The 17,137-nt window shown below is 28.1% G+C and overlaps 5 protein-coding genes across 5 annotated transcripts; 1 reads left to right on the forward strand and 4 right to left on the reverse strand.

The window, feature by feature from the left end:
• Positions 1 to 326: 326 nt before the first annotated feature.
• BX663DRAFT_484847 (uncharacterized protein) lies at positions 327 to 2,223 on the reverse strand (the record flags this gene model as incomplete). Its single annotated transcript, XM_051524577.1, has 7 exons — positions 327 to 363; positions 609 to 615; positions 650 to 987; positions 1,089 to 1,186; positions 1,247 to 1,671; positions 1,737 to 1,988; positions 2,127 to 2,223. The coding sequence occupies 7 exons, from the start codon at positions 2,221 to 2,223 to the stop codon at positions 327 to 329; spliced, it is 1,254 nt and encodes a 417-aa protein (XP_051384738.1).
• Positions 2,224 to 3,210: 987 nt separating this feature from the next.
• On the reverse strand, positions 3,211 to 3,957 carry BX663DRAFT_503444 (uncharacterized protein). Its single transcript, XM_051526763.1, has 5 exons — positions 3,917 to 3,957; positions 3,745 to 3,845; positions 3,625 to 3,673; positions 3,483 to 3,551; positions 3,211 to 3,388 (listed from the first exon to the last, which is right to left on the reverse strand). Coding segments are annotated over exons 1-5 (315 nt in total). The 5' UTR covers positions 3,919 to 3,957; the 3' UTR covers positions 3,211 to 3,294.
• A 2,427-nt stretch (positions 3,958 to 6,384) lies between these two features.
• Positions 6,385 to 9,356, reverse strand: BX663DRAFT_503448 (armadillo-type protein). Its single transcript, XM_051526764.1, has 13 exons — positions 9,181 to 9,356; positions 8,924 to 9,099; positions 8,771 to 8,855; positions 8,592 to 8,713; positions 8,427 to 8,539; positions 8,210 to 8,353; positions 7,986 to 8,152; positions 7,848 to 7,916; positions 7,683 to 7,773; positions 7,120 to 7,622; positions 6,920 to 7,051; positions 6,650 to 6,844; positions 6,385 to 6,576 (listed from the first exon to the last, which is right to left on the reverse strand). Exons 1-13 carry the CDS (start codon positions 9,316 to 9,318, stop codon positions 6,466 to 6,468), a joined length of 2,046 nt encoding a protein of 681 aa, XP_051384740.1. The 5' UTR covers positions 9,319 to 9,356; the 3' UTR covers positions 6,385 to 6,465.
• Positions 9,357 to 10,261: 905 nt separating this feature from the next.
• On the reverse strand, positions 10,262 to 12,876 carry BX663DRAFT_469766 (glutamine-fructose-6-phosphate transaminase). Its single transcript, XM_051524119.1, has 5 exons — positions 12,688 to 12,876; positions 12,536 to 12,633; positions 11,924 to 12,472; positions 11,664 to 11,855; positions 10,262 to 11,585 (listed from the first exon to the last, which is right to left on the reverse strand). Exons 1-5 carry the CDS (start codon positions 12,702 to 12,704, stop codon positions 10,396 to 10,398), a joined length of 2,046 nt encoding a protein of 681 aa, XP_051384741.1. The 5' UTR covers positions 12,705 to 12,876; the 3' UTR covers positions 10,262 to 10,395.
• Positions 12,877 to 13,156: 280 nt separating this feature from the next.
• On the forward strand, positions 13,157 to 13,722 carry BX663DRAFT_327253 (uncharacterized protein). Its single transcript, XM_051522113.1, has one exon. It carries the CDS (start codon positions 13,196 to 13,198, stop codon positions 13,493 to 13,495), a length of 300 nt encoding a protein of 99 aa, XP_051384742.1. The 5' UTR covers positions 13,157 to 13,195; the 3' UTR covers positions 13,496 to 13,722.
• The last annotated feature ends 3,415 nt before the right edge of the window (positions 13,723 to 17,137 follow it).

Below are 17,137 nucleotides of genomic sequence, written 5' to 3' on the forward strand. Positions count from 1 at the left end.
TTAACTAAAGAAGTATATATTGTATAATAATACAATTAGATGTTGAACAACTTTACTTAATAACGTTATTTCAGTCTAGCTTTTCTGTTACTATTATCTATTTTCAAACACAAAACACTATAATACCAGAATTATAGCATTAAAGCCCTATTGTTTCTAACACTAAAGAGCTTCCCTATTCGCTATTAATTGAGAAAATAAAATCAAAAGCTTCATAAAGTAATGTAATTGAGTATAAGGGCTCTTTTTTTTTAACGTTTTCTAACGAAAAAGAAAAACAAATGATTAGAGAATGAGGAGAGGAGGCAAAAATGTTATTCTAGATATTATCTTGATAAATACAGGCAAAGATTAGTGGAATTTCTAACAGTAATAATATAATTGATAAAGAGAAAAAAAAATGAAGGAAAAATAATAGTTTAAACTACTTTTCACTTATTTTACTACAGCAATTTAAATGATTTCCTCTATACTTAATTAAGTATTCACCATTTTCTTTAAAGGTAACAGTCTTGTTTACAGGACATCCCTATAATTATTCACGAAGTTAATAAAAAATAGCTCACGTCCTTTTTTTTTTCTTTTTTTTTGCAGAGAATAATTCTTACCGCTGTGCTATTATAACATTTATAATATATACTTTTATAACCTGTCTTTTTATGTACAGTATTGCCATTATTCTTCCAAGCATGTTTATCATCATAAGGAAATTCTTTTGTCTCAATAATCATTGTGATAGCTTGCATTTCTTTTCTTCGTCTACTTTGTCTAATTGGTGAGCTGTTCAAAGATATGTGTTGTTTGTTATTTGAACGGTTATTAGGTGGTATCGGAACTTTTCTTGACATTGTGTTTAAAAGGCTTTTGTTTTCATCTTCATACAAATTTTTATCTGTCATTTTCAAAGAGATGTCTACATCGTGTTTCTGAGCTAATAATACACTCTTATTATTAAATGATTTTCCAACACATTCTGATGATGAATAACTGTTATATATATGTTTATCTATTTTTTTAGTATCTTTTTCTCTCTCTCTCTCTTTTTTTTTTTCTTTTTTCTACTTTCTAATTTAACATAAAACGTTTACTTTAAAGTATTCAATCTATTGTTTATAGGAAGTGTCTCCATAATGGATGCTTCAAACGAGTCTAGTGTAGAATAGCTTCGAACGCTTTTATTATTGCTCTGATGATTTGTTAAAGATAAATTAATATGACTATCTTTATAAGATGAATGTGATATTACCACTGTCTCGGCTTTTTCATCATTGCTAGGACTATATGCTTGAGTGGTAATACCGATTGGTGGAAGTATATCTTCTGGTATGGGTTTGTTATTATCATTACTATTACTAGTTATAGAGTTATTTAGCGATTGCAATTCAAGAATAGCTGTTGGGCTTGATATTGTTTTATTATGGTTTAATTCTGCTGATAATGAAGTTAATATTTGATTTGTGCCATTTTGTGTCTCATCAGACAAACTTATTTGCTGAATAGAAGAAGAAAGGTGGGACGAAGCAGCAGCAAATATGGATGATTCTTCTCGATATAATTGAACCTCTTCTTCTCCCCTCTTTCGTTTCATTTGCTTTTGCGGCTCTTCATGTTTTAAAGTTGATAAACAAGAAGTGATTGATGAATTCCAATAGTAATTTTGAGGAGTTAAATCTTTTCTCCCGCATAGATAAATGTTAATAAATAAAGATTCATTGAAGAGAAATACATCAAATTACCTTTACTTAAAAGATAATAATCTAATTCCTTTTGACGTAATTTTGCTTCTTCTGTTTTTCGTCTATCTTCCTCCACTTTACTAGATAATATTAACTGTAATAATTCTGGATAACTTCCGTATTTATTTATAACTTCGGTAAGATCAAAGGTTCGAAATTCATTATCTTTGATTTCTTGCCATTCTTTTTTTGTATTTAACGTAGACGAATTTTCTAATTGAGACATCGATAAACGTGTTTCCATGTTATTGACTATTAAAAATAAAAGAAAAAAATATAGAAAATTATATTATTGTTAATATCAGTTTACTGCTATTAAATTGAAATAGGTCTATTATACGTAAACACAAACATCAACTATAAAGAAAGGAAAGAATACAGAAGACTTACTTTTAACTGTATTAATATATTCATCTTCACTTTGTAAAATGTATTGACTTTTATTATCAGAATTTGGTTCTTGATGAATGTAATTATTATCTCTCATAAAAAATCAGTATAATATAAAAAAGAACAAAACATGAGAAAAAACGAAAAGCATGTCGAGTTCTTTATAAATTTATGTATACCCCTACACCTCCTGCTACACACACAACATATTCATACACACACACACACACACGCACAAAAATAATAACTAAAAAGTCTTATAATAGACTGCAATTTTTTCTTTTATATCTTCTCTCTTTCTCTTTCTCTCTTTCATTGTAAACTTAAACATTCCCCAAAGTATATCACACATAGTAGCAAGGCTTTACACTTTATTAAATAATTATATTAAAACTTTTTGATATTCATCTCTTCCCGTAAAATAAAGATATTCTTCTTTTAGTTGATTATTTTATTATTATAGTTATATTTATATATACTTTTTAAAGTAATGGATATATACTAGGATGATAGCATGGTTCATAAAAAGATCATTAAATAGAGTGTGAAATTTTGAAAAACAAAGCAGTTTTTTTTCCCATGAAAAAAAAAAATTCTATTTATATTTGTAGTTGCAGTTTAATTGGCCATTGTTTACTACTGTACTTCACATCTCAGTTGTTTTTCTTTTTTTTAAAAAAAAGGGACTAAAGGGTCCTTTTTTTTCGGAAATCCAAATAAACCATTTTCGATAATAGAGCCATACTCTATACTAGATTTTAGTTGCTTCGCTGTATATATTATTTACTAATAATAAAAAATAACTATTCTACATATTTAAGCTCGTGTGCAAATAAATATGACTATTACAGTATATCACGTTGTTTAGTTATTTAATATTATATAAAGGAAAAAAAAAAGTATGTCAATTATTCTATATTTAATATGTTTATTTCAGCATGTGTTATATGTATATGCATATAATTGGTTACTACTTTTTTCTCGATACTATCTTAACAATCGTTAAACATAAAAAAAAAAAATCTTATCATTTAACTTTGCTCAAAATGGGGAATAACTAACATATTATAGAACAGGGATGGAGTTTTTTTTTCTTTAAACAAATCTTTATTTTTTATTGCAGTTAAAAAAATGGATATATTATATGAAAAGATATGCAGCTAAATGCTTAAGCTTCGAATTCATAGAATTGCTTGACTTGTTCTTCAGCATGTCTCTTAGCTCTTTCTCTATCAATGAAATCAAGACCCTTTGTTTCAACCCTAATAGATAACAATAAAAAAAAAGAAAAAGAAAAAATAAGAGTCAATTTTTCATCGATTCTCTTCATTAACATCGATTTTATGTATAGCTTACATTCTATCAATGGCGCTACCAGCAAATCCAGCAAGAATCTCCATAGCAGTAGCATGATCGTTTGGTTTACTATTGTTATATAATACAAATTTTAATCAATGGTTATTTTAACTAACCAACCACGTCCATTATGAATACTTACCCATTTTTGGCACAATGTTCATTATAAGCCTTTACAGCTTCATAAGAAGCTAAAGTAAGAAGAGTAAAAAAGCGTTAGTCTAGCCTCTAAATCACATTATAAACTATCTTTCCTCCTTACCGGCACCAGCAATAAGTTCGTGACTAAGGCGAGCTTTATGGTGCTCTTCAGGAATGTTGTTGAATTCAGTGTATTGTTCACCAAAGAAATCGAAAAGACCCCTATTATTATAGTCAATGATTTAGTAACCCTTATAAAGGCATTGAATCGATTAAAACGCGTTTTTACTTACATAATATATAAAAAACTGTTTTAACAATGACAAAAAAAAAAGAAAAAAAAGGTTGGAAATTTTAAATTAAAATTATCTCTATTTATATACAGAAAGAAGCGGAATGAATAAAGATATTAATAACAATTTCATTAGTTAGGAATGAATCCAGCATATTATATTCAACTAGAAGAGCAATTTCTATTTAGTCGGAAATAAATGTCTTGACACTTCTTGGCATTTTGTTTCATTACATCTTGTAATTTATCCTTTCATAGTAATTTTCCCTTTTACGGAGATATAAATTATAGATAGTTGTTTGTGGCTAATACTTATCAAAGTTTAATATCTTCATTTTAGTAAAAATATTCGTTGTAGCCATTTTATAACATTAAGCAGTTGGTACTGCCTTTAGTCAATTTTAAAAAGAAAAAGAAGGAAACAACAACAAGAACTGCTTATTTTGTTATAAAACAGTAATAAGCTATAGTTTTTATTTTATTTATTTATTTATTTTTATTTTATTTTATTTTATTTTATTTTTATTTTTTAATATTTGTATTATTATCTCCTCCCAAATATCCAACAAAGAAAGGAAAAGTGTATATATGCCAGAAATAAATTATATCAATAATGATGGAATAAACTTACTGTATAGTTTCATATAAATCTTATTATATGCTATAGTAATAGATTTATATATAAAAGAGTGTATAGAAATTGGCTCTAATTATTTATGAACATGTTCGTATTAACGTAACTGCTACCAATTTATGCATTCAAAGAATACTTCAGCTTTCTAAATAATAAACCAGCAAGGTTTAATTGACGCGTCTAAAAATAAATAATAGCATTTGTAATATACCAGGTAAAAAATATCTTATGCGTATATTATATCAAATATATTAAATTATTATAAATCATGATATCAATTAAAAGTATACACTAAAAGGCCGAATTAACAAACATATATGTTTTACACGAAAATAAATCAATATTAACTTTCAATTATTATCATAGTAACTTCTGTATTTTGCATATAATTTATATAACAAAAATTGAGTAACGTCCTTAAAAAACTGCGGATATAGCTTTTCTTTTAATGACAGCAATAATATATCATTTAGTATTATAAAGTATACAGGGACATCTTTTCCCTCTGCCTTCTATTATTTAATAACTTTTGTATCCAAATAAACGTAATATTTGTAATAGGCTCTATACTATAGAATGTAAAACAGACTACTTTATTTATTAGTCATAAACATCAAGCTATTAAAATAAATAAATAAATACAAATACAGGTATTAATTTATCATTAATGGTCAAGTATTAAAAAATATATTCATTATAATGTATGATTTAAACTTCAGTCTTTTCATTACTGATAAGTCCCCTCATCCTTAACTTGAGCAACTTCAGGAATAGTATAAAATAATAGAAGAAAATAGTAATAATATTAAAGACAATGTTAATTCGGGTCATTTGTGCTATTTCCTGTGTTTCAAATTAATTAGCAATCGTGGCAGTATTTTAGTTGATTTTATAAAATCTACTATACCGAGCAACATGCTCAGTATAATGAAAATTATCATATCTGTTTATCGATAAATAAAATCTTAAAAAATAGCATCAATAAGGGAAAGAGGGTATACATAATGATGACTAAACCTGGAAGAATACAATCAAATAAAATAGTGTAACAAAAGAGGAGGGAGGAGGATATACGGGGTTCAATCAAGAGCCAAGCCAGTGCCAACATCAATAGCATTTTTAGTAGAAGATTGGTATCAACTGCCAATAACCGCTAAGGTCATTTTATAGACCTGGACTACAGAAACTGATTAATTCAACAATAAATACCTGACTATTATAACGAAATGGTGCCAATATAACTTGCTCTTCTTTGTTTGAGATAATATAAAAATAAAAGAGGATTTGTAGAATAGGATTGTTTACGTATAATATTATCAAATAATTAAACTGTACAGGGTTCTTTTTTTTTTTTTCCTCTTTCCTCTTTATCTTTTAAGAATTGTAATATTTAAATTATATACTAATATCCTCCTATATGTATACATGTTTGTATGTATGTATAAAACACGTGGTGATCATCAAAAGGGATCAAAGAATATATTCATTTTAATACAACGTATGCGCAAATGAATATTTATAATAATCTGTAGCTTAACTCATTCTGTTTTTGTCTAACCGTTTATATTTGGATTAGTAGAGCAGCTCATTAATAGCTGTGTAATACTTTAATATGCTATAAGCCCTGTTGAGTCTTGAATACTTCATTTCCGGAAATAGATCCCACAAACACTGAAAATCTCAATTACGAATACTTTTTTTTTTTTTTTTTTTTTTTTTTTTTTTTTTTTTTTTTTTTTTTTATGCGTGCAAAGATTCCCTGTGCCTGTGCAACCTATTTCCGGGAAATGGTGTACTTATAATGAATAATATAGTTAATTCTAAAATAACTGTTCTTTTATTTATTTATTTATTTTTTCTATGAGAATATGAACAAGTAGAATGCTTATCCTACTAAAAGTAATAGCCATTTCAATCTATGATCTTCTTTCAGAGTCCTTATATTTTACAAAAGCAACTAAATTCATCAAAGCTTCATCGCATCTATGTCTTAAATCGAAATTCTTTCGTCGATCAATAGATTTCACCTACAATTGATAAATAAAAATAAAAAAATAGTGTTATTATTGTCATTATTATCATCATCATCATTATTATTACCATTGATCTAAATGCAGAAGTAATTTGCTTTAATTCATTATTAAAATTGCCTTGAACAAATACAGACTCATCATAGTCAAACGCACAGTCACTATAAACATCAAACATAAAATTTAATGCTTCAACAGCAACATCTGGTTTCGTATTACGGGAACCAATGTTACGCAGTATTTCCATAATGAAAACACCAATGGCCTTACAATAGAAAGAAAAAAAAACTTGTTAATCTCATAAACAGTATAGCGCCTCCTTTCTTTATTTTCTTGTTACCTTATTTGTATTAATATCACCTTGTCTTACTGCAATAGGACCTAAACAGCCTACAATTTTGACTTGCATAGATTCTTTATGAGTTGTCTTATACGCACCACATAATGTTGGTACATGAGATGCTTCTAAGGGCTATTTTACAAAAGTAATAAAAAAATACATTTAGAGAATTACATATTTGCAGTCATCTTTATACTTACGATATTTTGTCCTAATCCTCTACCAAGTGCCCAAAGACAGCCAACAATAACTTCAAGAGCATTCTCACGATCTTCAGTTGCAGAAGTAGAACCTATGGTATGAGCAATAGAAAATAACCAATTCCAAGTCTTTATGGCATCATTCGCTTGTTCTTTAAACCAAAACTTGGATGGTATTTCATTCATTGCTAATAAGAAATTATTCAAACATTCTAGAGCACGTTGATGAGTAAGATTTAGGTTTTGTATTATACTATCTTGAGAGGATGTAAATGACAAGACACTTGGAGTTGCAAATTCAAGTAATTTTGGATAAACTTTGCATATAAAATCTTGAAGGACAGGATTAGATCGAATGGATGCTTCATCAAGGGCTACTGAACTACTTTCTCCGAGTTTATCTGCATCACGAAGATACTCATCAACATTATCTTCATTCAAATTCTCTGTCATATCTTCTGCATCTTCTTCCATATCCTCACCAGCATCTTCCCATCCATCCTCTTTAATTCATTGTTAGTTAACTAGAAAAATAAATAAATAAAATGATAAACAATAACTACCTTCTGTGTCACCTTGCAAACAGATATCAGATAATAACTCGAAGGATAATTGGATAGTTGCTAATCGTTCTTCTACGTTTTGTATAAACATCTGTAACAAGAACAAGATTTTTTTTAATTCATAAGCTTATTAGACGTATATATATATGTATATAAATGTATTACATCTTCTTTAGTAATGGGTTGCTTAGGTTTTGGTGTAATTTCGGTACTTTCATCTTGTTTGGTAACATTCTAATATGTACAATTGATTTTTTTTTAAAAAAAAGGGAAATATATAACTTATTTTTGGTAATTACTTACTCCACTATTAAGAGCTTGTTTTGTTTCTTCTGCAGCCTTTTGGATATCAAAATCTAAAGATGATATTAAGATGGGCATAACTATCTTATTTAATTCTTCTAATGCATCATGCTCATCTGCCCAAGAACCTGATAGCTGTACAACCTCACGAACATTCATTAATATAGCTATTAAAGATGAGTTATTCCATATGTATAAATCAGATAAATAAATGCTTATTGTACCGCATGCTAAAACACGAACAAGTGTTTTGTCAGGACTTTCAAATTTAGTTAAAATGCTTAAAAGTGTTTGAATATATTCAGGATGGTTTTGAAATTCAATATAAATGTCTTTGTTATCATCTGTAAGTGTAGTTAAACATTGTCCTATATTGTGTAGAATATATTAAAATATATGTATATATATATATATATCGTTTATGTATATAATAATTTATACCGGCAGCAACAACAACTTTAGTAGGGCATTGGTCAGCAGAAGACATGAATGAAATCAAAAAAGTGACGATATTAAGACGATTAATAGCTTTAATATATTTATCTGAAGTTTCACTATAAATTAAATTAGCAAAACCCTTATATTATCTTATGAATCTTTTTTTACCTTAAACTCCAAATAATATAGATAAAGTTTTCAGCAACATCCCAAACAGAAGTTCTTTTATCTTGATCAGCTTTATCAACAAGAGGTGCATCTTTAAGAACAAGATCAATAGTTTGAGAAATCTAACATATATACATGTAAATAAAGAATGATAGCAAATTTCATTGAAATAGTATTACCTGTGGAAGGAGAGCACTTAGGGGAGTCAAGATATCCTTTGCAAAATATTCTTGACACACATCGGGATCAACTGTACACAAATTTCTTTATACAAACAAAAGTTATATTAATTAAATTATTTATTGGAAATATTCATATATAAAATAACTCACCTCAAGGTTCCTAGAGCCTCTTCAACAACCTCACGAGTTTCGTCACTTAATAATTTGATCAATTGACCAACAACACCCTTTGACAATAATAACTTGAGATTAGCAGGATTTGACATGACTAAATTAGAAACACAGGCAGCAGCCCAACCTCTTTCGGTAGAATCAATTGAAGATAGCTATGAATAATAATAATAATAATAAAAAGTTACATTGCTTGTTGATTACATTTAATGCTTGATCGATTAAAATAAACAAACCTTATCAATGACAGGAAGAACTTGCTCGGGTTGAAGGGTCATTTGTGGTTCATTAATACCTTGTTGAACATTGGCATTAAGTTTTGTACCAAGAGGATTAATACGATGCTTAATTGCTTTTCTTTTGTCCTTTCCCATTGTGTTTGATAATGAAGATCTATGAAAAAAGTTGTGTGCTTCACCAATTTACCTTTTTTTTTTTTTTTTTTTTTTTTTTTTTTTTTTTTTTTTTTTTAGAAGCCAATATGACTGCTATATTTTTTCATTTTTTTTGGAAAAAAAGAATTCAAATTTAAGGGGTTATCATAGATAAAAATAATATATCCACAAATATTTTTTTTAAAAAAAAAAAAAAAAAGAAATAAGGACATATCGAAATAATTCATTATTATAACTACATTTATCTTTTTAACTAAAATAAAAAAAAAAAAAAAAAAAAAAAACTTTAAAGGGCTTTCCTCTTATTATAAAGTCCTTCACTACCCTCCCCCTTTTTTTTTTTTTTTTCTATTCAAGTATTGTTTGATATCATATAGAAATTCTCAATAGAAATTTTGTTAATAACAAACATAAACTATAAACTTAGCACAAATCAAATAGAAGAAAAGAAGATTTATTACATATTTGGAGTCTTGTTTATTATTATTAAAAGCCAATGTGTGTATATTTGTTTTGTTTTAAATACCTTGTATAGATATGTATTCAAGATTCAAGCAAATATGTATATTATATTGTTATGGTTTACAGAACCTTCAACTTCTCAATTGAGCATATTTATTTAGATTTTTTTTTTATATTTCTAATGTATCTATTTTATTACTCATGAAAGAAGTATTTATTCTTTTCTTCTATGATAAAATGTATTATAGTACTAATTAAAGCAAGGATGTGAACATTATTCTTGCTAAAATAGTCATTTGCTATCTCTATTTCTTTCTAAAAGAGAATAAACTTATTGAGAATATGCCGGTTAGGATGGATTAAAAAAAAAAAAAAAAAAAAAAAAAAGAGGGAGAAGCAGTGTTATGAGTAGACTAACTTATATTATCTGTATATAATGTGAAAAAAGTAATATTGATAATAATCTTATTAAAAGTAACTTTTTCGTTTTATTATCATGAATAAAATAATAATAATAAAATTGTGTATATAGGAAAAAGGAATAATAGAAAAGATGAAAAGACAATAATGAAGTATATAAGGAATAGAATGATTTTACTCTACTGTAACAGACTTTGCAAGGTTTCTAGGGAAATCAACATCTACACCCTTCAAGATAGCAAGATGATAAGAAAGTAATTGAAGAGGAATGATATTGATTAAACCTTGTAAACAATCACTTGTCTTGGGAACTTCAATTGTCTTATAATTATTGATCAAGTTTTGATCTCCTGTATTACAAATAATGATAGGATTACCCTTACGAGCAGTAACTTGTTGAAGAGCAGATTGAACCTTAGGATAAAGACTATCTTGTGTCATAAGTAAAATAACTGGCATATTTTCATCAATCAAAGCCAAAGGACCATGCTTGAGTTCACCAGCAAAAATACCTTCACTATGAATATATGAAATTTCCTTAATCTTTAAAGCACCTTCAAGACAAGTAGCATTTTGATAACCACGACCCAAAATTAACAAACTCTTTTCTTCAGATAAAGTATCCAAAGCAAGCTTTTGAAGTTTAGTATCAATAGCCAAAACTTCCTTGATGTGACCAGGTAAACGATAAAGGCCATCAATAATTTCTTCACGTCTCTTTTGTGTGGATGTGGTATCTTGAGAAAGTTGAAGTGCCATCATGACCAAAGCAATGTATTGTGAGGTATAGGCTTTGGTAGAGGCAACACCAATTTCAGGACCAGCATTAATATGTACACCACAATGAGTTTCACGAGAGATAGAAGAACCAACTGTATTAGTCACACCAACACAGACAGCACCACGTTCTAAACAATAACGCATAGCTAAAATAGTATCAGCAGTTTCACCAGATTGTGAAACAAAGACACAAACGTCATCTCTGAAAATAGGAGAAGCTCTATCCAAGAAATCAGAAGCAAGTTCAACTTGAGTACCCATACTACATAATTCTTCAAAGATATGACGAGTAGCTAAACAAGAATGGTAGGAAGTACCACAAGCAATAAAAATGATACGACGAGCACGACGAATGATATGAGTGTATCCACGTAAACCACCCAAAGTGACTTCATGATTTTCAAAGTTAACACGACCACGCATAGTATTAACAACGGATTCAGGTTGTTCATAAATTTCCTTCTGCATAAAGTGGTCAAAGGAACCCTTCATAATCTCAGCTAATTCAATTTCCAATGTTTGAATAGAACGAGTAGGAGGAGTATTATCTTCCTTCGAACGACGAACACGATGAATATGGAGTTCTAAAAAGAAAAAAGAAAAAAAAAATATATATTTAGATTCTACCGATTTTTTTTTTGAAAAATGTTTCACATATTTACCACCATCAGCAATGTGAGCAATATCATCATCTTCCAAATATAAGACACGCTTAGTATGTTCAACAATAGCAGAAGCATCAGAAGCTAAGAAATATTCAATAGGTTGAGGTAAGCCATCTTCACTTAAGAAAGCTCTGGATTGAGAGCGATTTAAAGCAGGACGAGACATATCTTGACCATCGACAGGGGCAACTAAAAACCAAAATAATATAGTTTAGAACACAATATACCTTTACAATGTACTTTCAATTAATACTTACTAGAGTTATTGTTACCAAATTCAACATCAACAAAGTCAACCTTAAGTTTCTTTGCAGTTTTGACACCAATCAAGAGGGGAGAACCACGACGAGTAGCAACAACTTCATTAGGGAAATGTGTAGATTTAAAGATAAAAGCATAAGAACCTTCCAATTCCTTAACAACAGCTTTTACTAATTCAGTAAGACTCATATCCTTGTTATGAGAATCATAAACATATTTGGTCAGTTTTGCAACACATTCCGTATCGGTATCACTTTCAAAGACATAACCCTTCTTTTCGAGCAAAAGTTTAATTTCTTTATAGTTGGTAATAATACCGTTATGAACAATAGTAAATTCATTGTTCTCATCAGAACGTTGAGGATGAGAGTTAATTTGAGAAGGTTGACCATGAGTGGCCCAACGAGTATGTGCCATACCACAGTGACTGATAAAAGGCTTGCCAAAGTCAATTTGTTCATCAAAAACAAGTTTCTTTAAAGCTGCAACCTTACCAACTTGCTTCATGATGAGAATATCGTCATTATCACCATCAACAGCCAAGCCTTATATACATAAATTAGAAAACTCAATAATAAATAATAATTTTTTTTTTACTAATACTCTACCAGCAGAATCATAACCTCTATATTCTAAACGGGAAAGGCCGTTTAAGAGAGTGTCGCAAACTTCACGACGAGACTTTTCACAAAGGAAATTACAGTAACTATAATCATTTATAAGCAACTATCTAAAACTATACATCTATACCAATATTTACCCAAAAATACCACACATGGTTGTTGTTGTTTAATTCTGATGATTTAGAAGATGGGAAAAAGAGATGTAAAAAGAAGAAGAAAAAAAAGAAGAAAAAGAAAAAGAAAACAGAAAAAAAAAATAGGGAATTATTTTTATAACCCACCAATTAAGTATACAATTCAATTTGTTCCGCGGATTCTAATCATAGCAAGAATACCCGCGGTGCTATTCAACAGTTCCCCTTTTCCTTTCTCTTTTTTCTAGCATATGTAAACTTCCGCGGTGATTGTAATCTAAAAATAGCTGTCCAATAAAAAATGAATTATTAATCTATTTTTAAATGAATTTTATCAAATAATGAAATATAGTGAGAACGGTAAATATTGCCATTTTGCGAAAATTGAATGTCCGTCACTAAAGAATAAATTTCATTTTGCCAAAAATAATGGTCCCAAAATAAAATCTATTTGTTTATTCATGCCCAAGAAGTTTATCTTTTTAAGTAAATCAAATTGGCTAGTAAAATAATGCAAACTTTTCAAAATTTAAAACTGTTCAACTTCATTTTCACCGTTATTTCTAAATTTTGCACGACAAATACTTTCTTTTATGAAGATAGGCAGAAATATGTCTACAACGAACAAAGAGTAAAAGTTTTTGACTTTATGGAAGATATTCTAATACAAATCACGGATACTAACATTTTTTTTTTTGAAAACTATTACCCACAAAGATCCCATTTAGAAACTCGCAAGTCTCTTGAGGAAAAAGTTGTGGAGAAAAGCAATGATATAAAATCAAAAGCTGCTATCAAACCGAAATCATAACGGACTAGGTACCCACAATGATTATATAACGAGAAGACAAGAGAGGTGTTTATAGATTGAATGCTAGAATAGGGTCGAAAAAAAAGAGGAAGAATAGTTCGAATTGCAAAGAGTTTGGCATTGACGATGGTGGGATCGTTACCAAAAACAAAACAAAACAAAAGAAGTGCCATATAAACTCTCATAAAAGCACACTGGTCATAAAAACTCCTTCACATTTGAACACGAGGAATACATTTGAACTCTACTTGACAAGGACCCTCAGCTTTACACTAAAGATATTATTGACAGTTTGTCTAAACAGTTATTTTTAAGACGTAACTCAACCATCACTTGAAAAAATAACATACTAGTGACAATCAAAAAAGCCTACATTTGAGCCCAAAGTTAGAAACTCTGCCGACAGTTTACAGACAAGATATGAATAGTTTATCGAAAGACTCTGATATAAATTTTACAAAAAGTGTGTGTCTTTATTGATGAAGCTAAATGTCACATTAGTTTGAAGAATGACCGAGCCAGATCCGATGTTTGAATACCTGCCACTTGCTGAAATGACCAAACATCTGAAAACAAATACATACTGCCACATTATCAGCAGTAGAAAAGGGTTCATACTTATTTTTGAATAAACCCTTAAGTTCTCACATGCTAATTACTTTCTGATATTTTACAAAATTCAAGATTTGTCAAATACTACAAAAAGTGCGTAATCTTGATGAGGCAAGTTTCCAAGCATGTTTTCGAGCCAGATACCTCAAAAATTTTTTTGGTTACGCTTCAACATCATTAGTCAATAAAAATCTACAGGTGCCAACTTTCGGGAAGGGGGAACGTGTGTTTGTTGATGAGGCAGACTTTTACTCGTAGCTGGTGAAAGATCATGCGTTCATAAGGGTCAGGGACCTTATAGGGTAAAAGTAAACACTCAAGGGGTGTAAACATCTGTATTGTTGACTGTGTATTCTCTTTTGGGACGTTATGCTTCTCAAAATTTGATTCTTTAAAGAAAGGTGATACAGCCATTTATCATTACTAAAAATAGAGTATTCACTTACTGATTCAGTTACAGATTATGCGCTTTAGCATGTATAAATGGAGAAATAACAAAACATGTCTTGGTTATTTTTAACACATAAATTTGAGTAAAACTCGGTTCTTATAATAATAGTAAACATAAACGCATCTTTGATGATTTCTATTGTATGTAATTTAAATAATCTGAATAATTAATTTTAACATTTGTTGTACCTGAGACATAACTGTTTTGTGTCTCATTTTATTACTATGGTAACATAACTTCAATTTACTTTTTATATATATGGCAATTAAGAAACATAATGCATATTAAGCTTTATATATTCATATATAGTAAATTAAATGATGGATAGAAAATATCAGAATCTAATAATGATTTTTGCTTTCCCCCCCCCAATTTTTTTTAATCAAAAAATTTATTTATTATGATGACATATGCAAATACAGTGATATTATATTATATCTTTTTAAACTATCTTCTTTAATAAGACGGTTGAAATATTCATTTATTTAGCACTTTTCGTATACTTATTTTCTTTAATGATTCTAGGTACATAACCTAAATGATAGAATACATAACAAATGGAAAACACTATTTCAACATTACACCTTCTTCTATACATGTGTAATAAATTCATTGTGCCTATTTTAACTTTGATATATGATAATAATTGGTTGAGCTAGAATTTTTAATTGGTGAGTGTTCCAAATATTAATAGATATATCTTATAAATATAGACACTTATTACTCAATATCAAGTATATTTTATCTTTCATCATATCCAACAGTTTAATATTATAGTTGAAGTAATAGAGCTAATCTTCATTAACGACATTTATAGTATAATAATTTAATGTTTAAGATTTTTATAATAATATACAACTTTCCCATTTTTATTTACATCTTCAAGTCATACAATTTCAAATACAGAACTATTTGACATAGTGCTGGTTACATAAAAATCTTAAAAATGACGAAAACAGTAATGTGTCATATTTCTTGCTAGAAGCTATCTTCTTTATATATTGTTTATGCTGAATAATCAATAAAACAATAATATATCGTTTAACTTAAATATGATATTATTTTATGTAATTTAATGATTGATAATTATTATGCTTAAATTATGAAATACATCTTACAAACTAAAGAAAATCTTTTTTTTTTTTTTTTTTTTTTTTTTTTTTTTTTTTTTTTTTTTTTTTTTTGCTGAAGAAAAAAGATTAGTTATGTCTATGTTAATAGTATTAAAATATTGCCCTTTTTTTTTTATCTGGTTGTTGGTCACATATCCTCAACAATCAAGATAAAAAGCACTATCAAGTATGGAACTAATTAAAAATATAAATCAAGGCTTTATTACTAGTATATAATATATATTTATTTTAACACATATATGCGGTTATACAAGTCATTCTAGAAATACTTTTTCTTTCTTTATATATCCTGAACTACGAGTACTCGTGCAAATAGTGATAATAAGCTTTTCATATTATTGTCTTTATAGGTATGCTTACGCCTGAATCGTGTGTTTAAAAATAAATGTCAGATATTTTTATTGTGAAAATACCCGGAATATATCATATTATTCATTTATGCCAAGACATATATCAAAATTGATTCATGTGATTTATCAATGACGGTCACCTTCTTACAATTTTATTCTTGCTGAAATTAACATTAATAAAGCCTTTTGATATTGAGATTTTTTTTTTTTAATAGCTTTAATCTCGAGCAAACTCTATTGTATTAATTCAATAAAATCTTAGTAGAATTTATTTGGCATTTAGATTAATTATTTGAATATTGTATACTTGGTTAACGTAATTTTAGCAATAATCATAGTAATGTTATGACCTTTTTTTTTTATACAATAACAATAACAATAAGAGTATAACAAATACTATGTTTAATATGTGCCATACACTTGCTTATGAGACTTTATATTATAGTCTAATTTAGATGATTAATTTCTATAATAAATGTAAATTCTTAAAATATATTCTATGTATCTTTCATGTAAAGCCTAACGAAAAGTAAAATAAAGCAAATGTTAATTATTTCAATAAGAAGTATAAATTTTCGCATTTATAATCATTTAGACTTCCATTTATATTCTTAATTATTTTTTATAACAAAGATCTAGTTAAGTGTTCCGAGGTTATATCTACAAGAGTCTTTTAATTTTATGCTGATAAATATGTATATATAAGAAGACTGATTAAGTTTATTATGATAAAGCTCTATTTTATAGAAAACAATCAAAGAAAATAAAGACATATATGCTACTATTATTGTATTTTGGTATTAATATGTATATCATCTCATAATTTTAATAAGTCTCTGAACATATACTCTTGAAGAGACCTATAAATTTATAAGTATGATGGAGTTTTAGGATTTGAATAATATTGGTGATAAGCATTAAAATCTTGTATACTCAATAATATCACTAATTCTATAAAGTAATCCGCCTAGAAAGAAGGAATCAGGCGTTGACCATTTTAAAATTAAAGCGATTGCACCAATTGCTGATATGATTGCTTCAGTCCTACCATTCATTTTTTAAATTTGTTGGTGTTTGTCGTATACACTACTATCTT

Source organism: Cokeromyces recurvatus (genome assembly GCF_025118155.1).
Source record: "Cokeromyces recurvatus strain NRRL 2243 chromosome Unknown BX663scaffold_7, whole genome shotgun sequence".
NCBI classification, from domain to species: domain Eukaryota; kingdom Fungi; phylum Mucoromycota; class Mucoromycetes; order Mucorales; family Mucoraceae; genus Cokeromyces; species Cokeromyces recurvatus.

Bases quoted from the DNA above. Each gene is read 5' to 3' on its own strand.
- BX663DRAFT_503444 (XM_051526763.1), bottom strand. The intron at 3,674-3,744 runs GTAAGGAGGAAA...TTCTTACTTTAG, and splicing joins CGAACTTATTGCTGGTGCCG to CTTCTTATGAAGCTGTAAAG. The intron at 3,552-3,624 runs GTAAGTATTCAT...ATATAACAATAG, and splicing joins GAACATTGTGCCAAAAATGG to TAAACCAAACGATCATGCTA.
- BX663DRAFT_503448 (XM_051526764.1), bottom strand. From the start codon at position 9,318: ATGGGAAAGGACAAAAGAAAAGCAATTAAGCATCGTATTAATCCTCTT. The intron at 6,845-6,919 runs GTAACAAGAAAA...TTCTATTGTAAG, and splicing joins GTGATATTAATACAAATAAG to GCCATTGGTGTTTTCATTAT. The intron at 6,577-6,649 runs GTAATAATAATG...TATCAATTGTAG, and splicing joins CTTCTGCATTTAGATCAATG to GTGAAATCTATTGATCGACG.
- BX663DRAFT_469766 (XM_051524119.1), bottom strand. The intron at 11,856-11,923 runs GTAAGTATTAAT...TTTGGTTTTTAG, and splicing joins ATTTGGTAACAATAACTCTA to TTGCCCCTGTCGATGGTCAA. The intron at 11,586-11,663 runs GTAAATATGTGA...TTTTCTTTTTAG, and splicing joins TGCTCACATTGCTGATGGTG to AACTCCATATTCATCGTGTT.
- BX663DRAFT_327253 (XM_051522113.1), top strand. From the start codon at position 13,196: ATGCAAACTTTTCAAAATTTAAAACTGTTCAACTTCATTTTCACCGTT.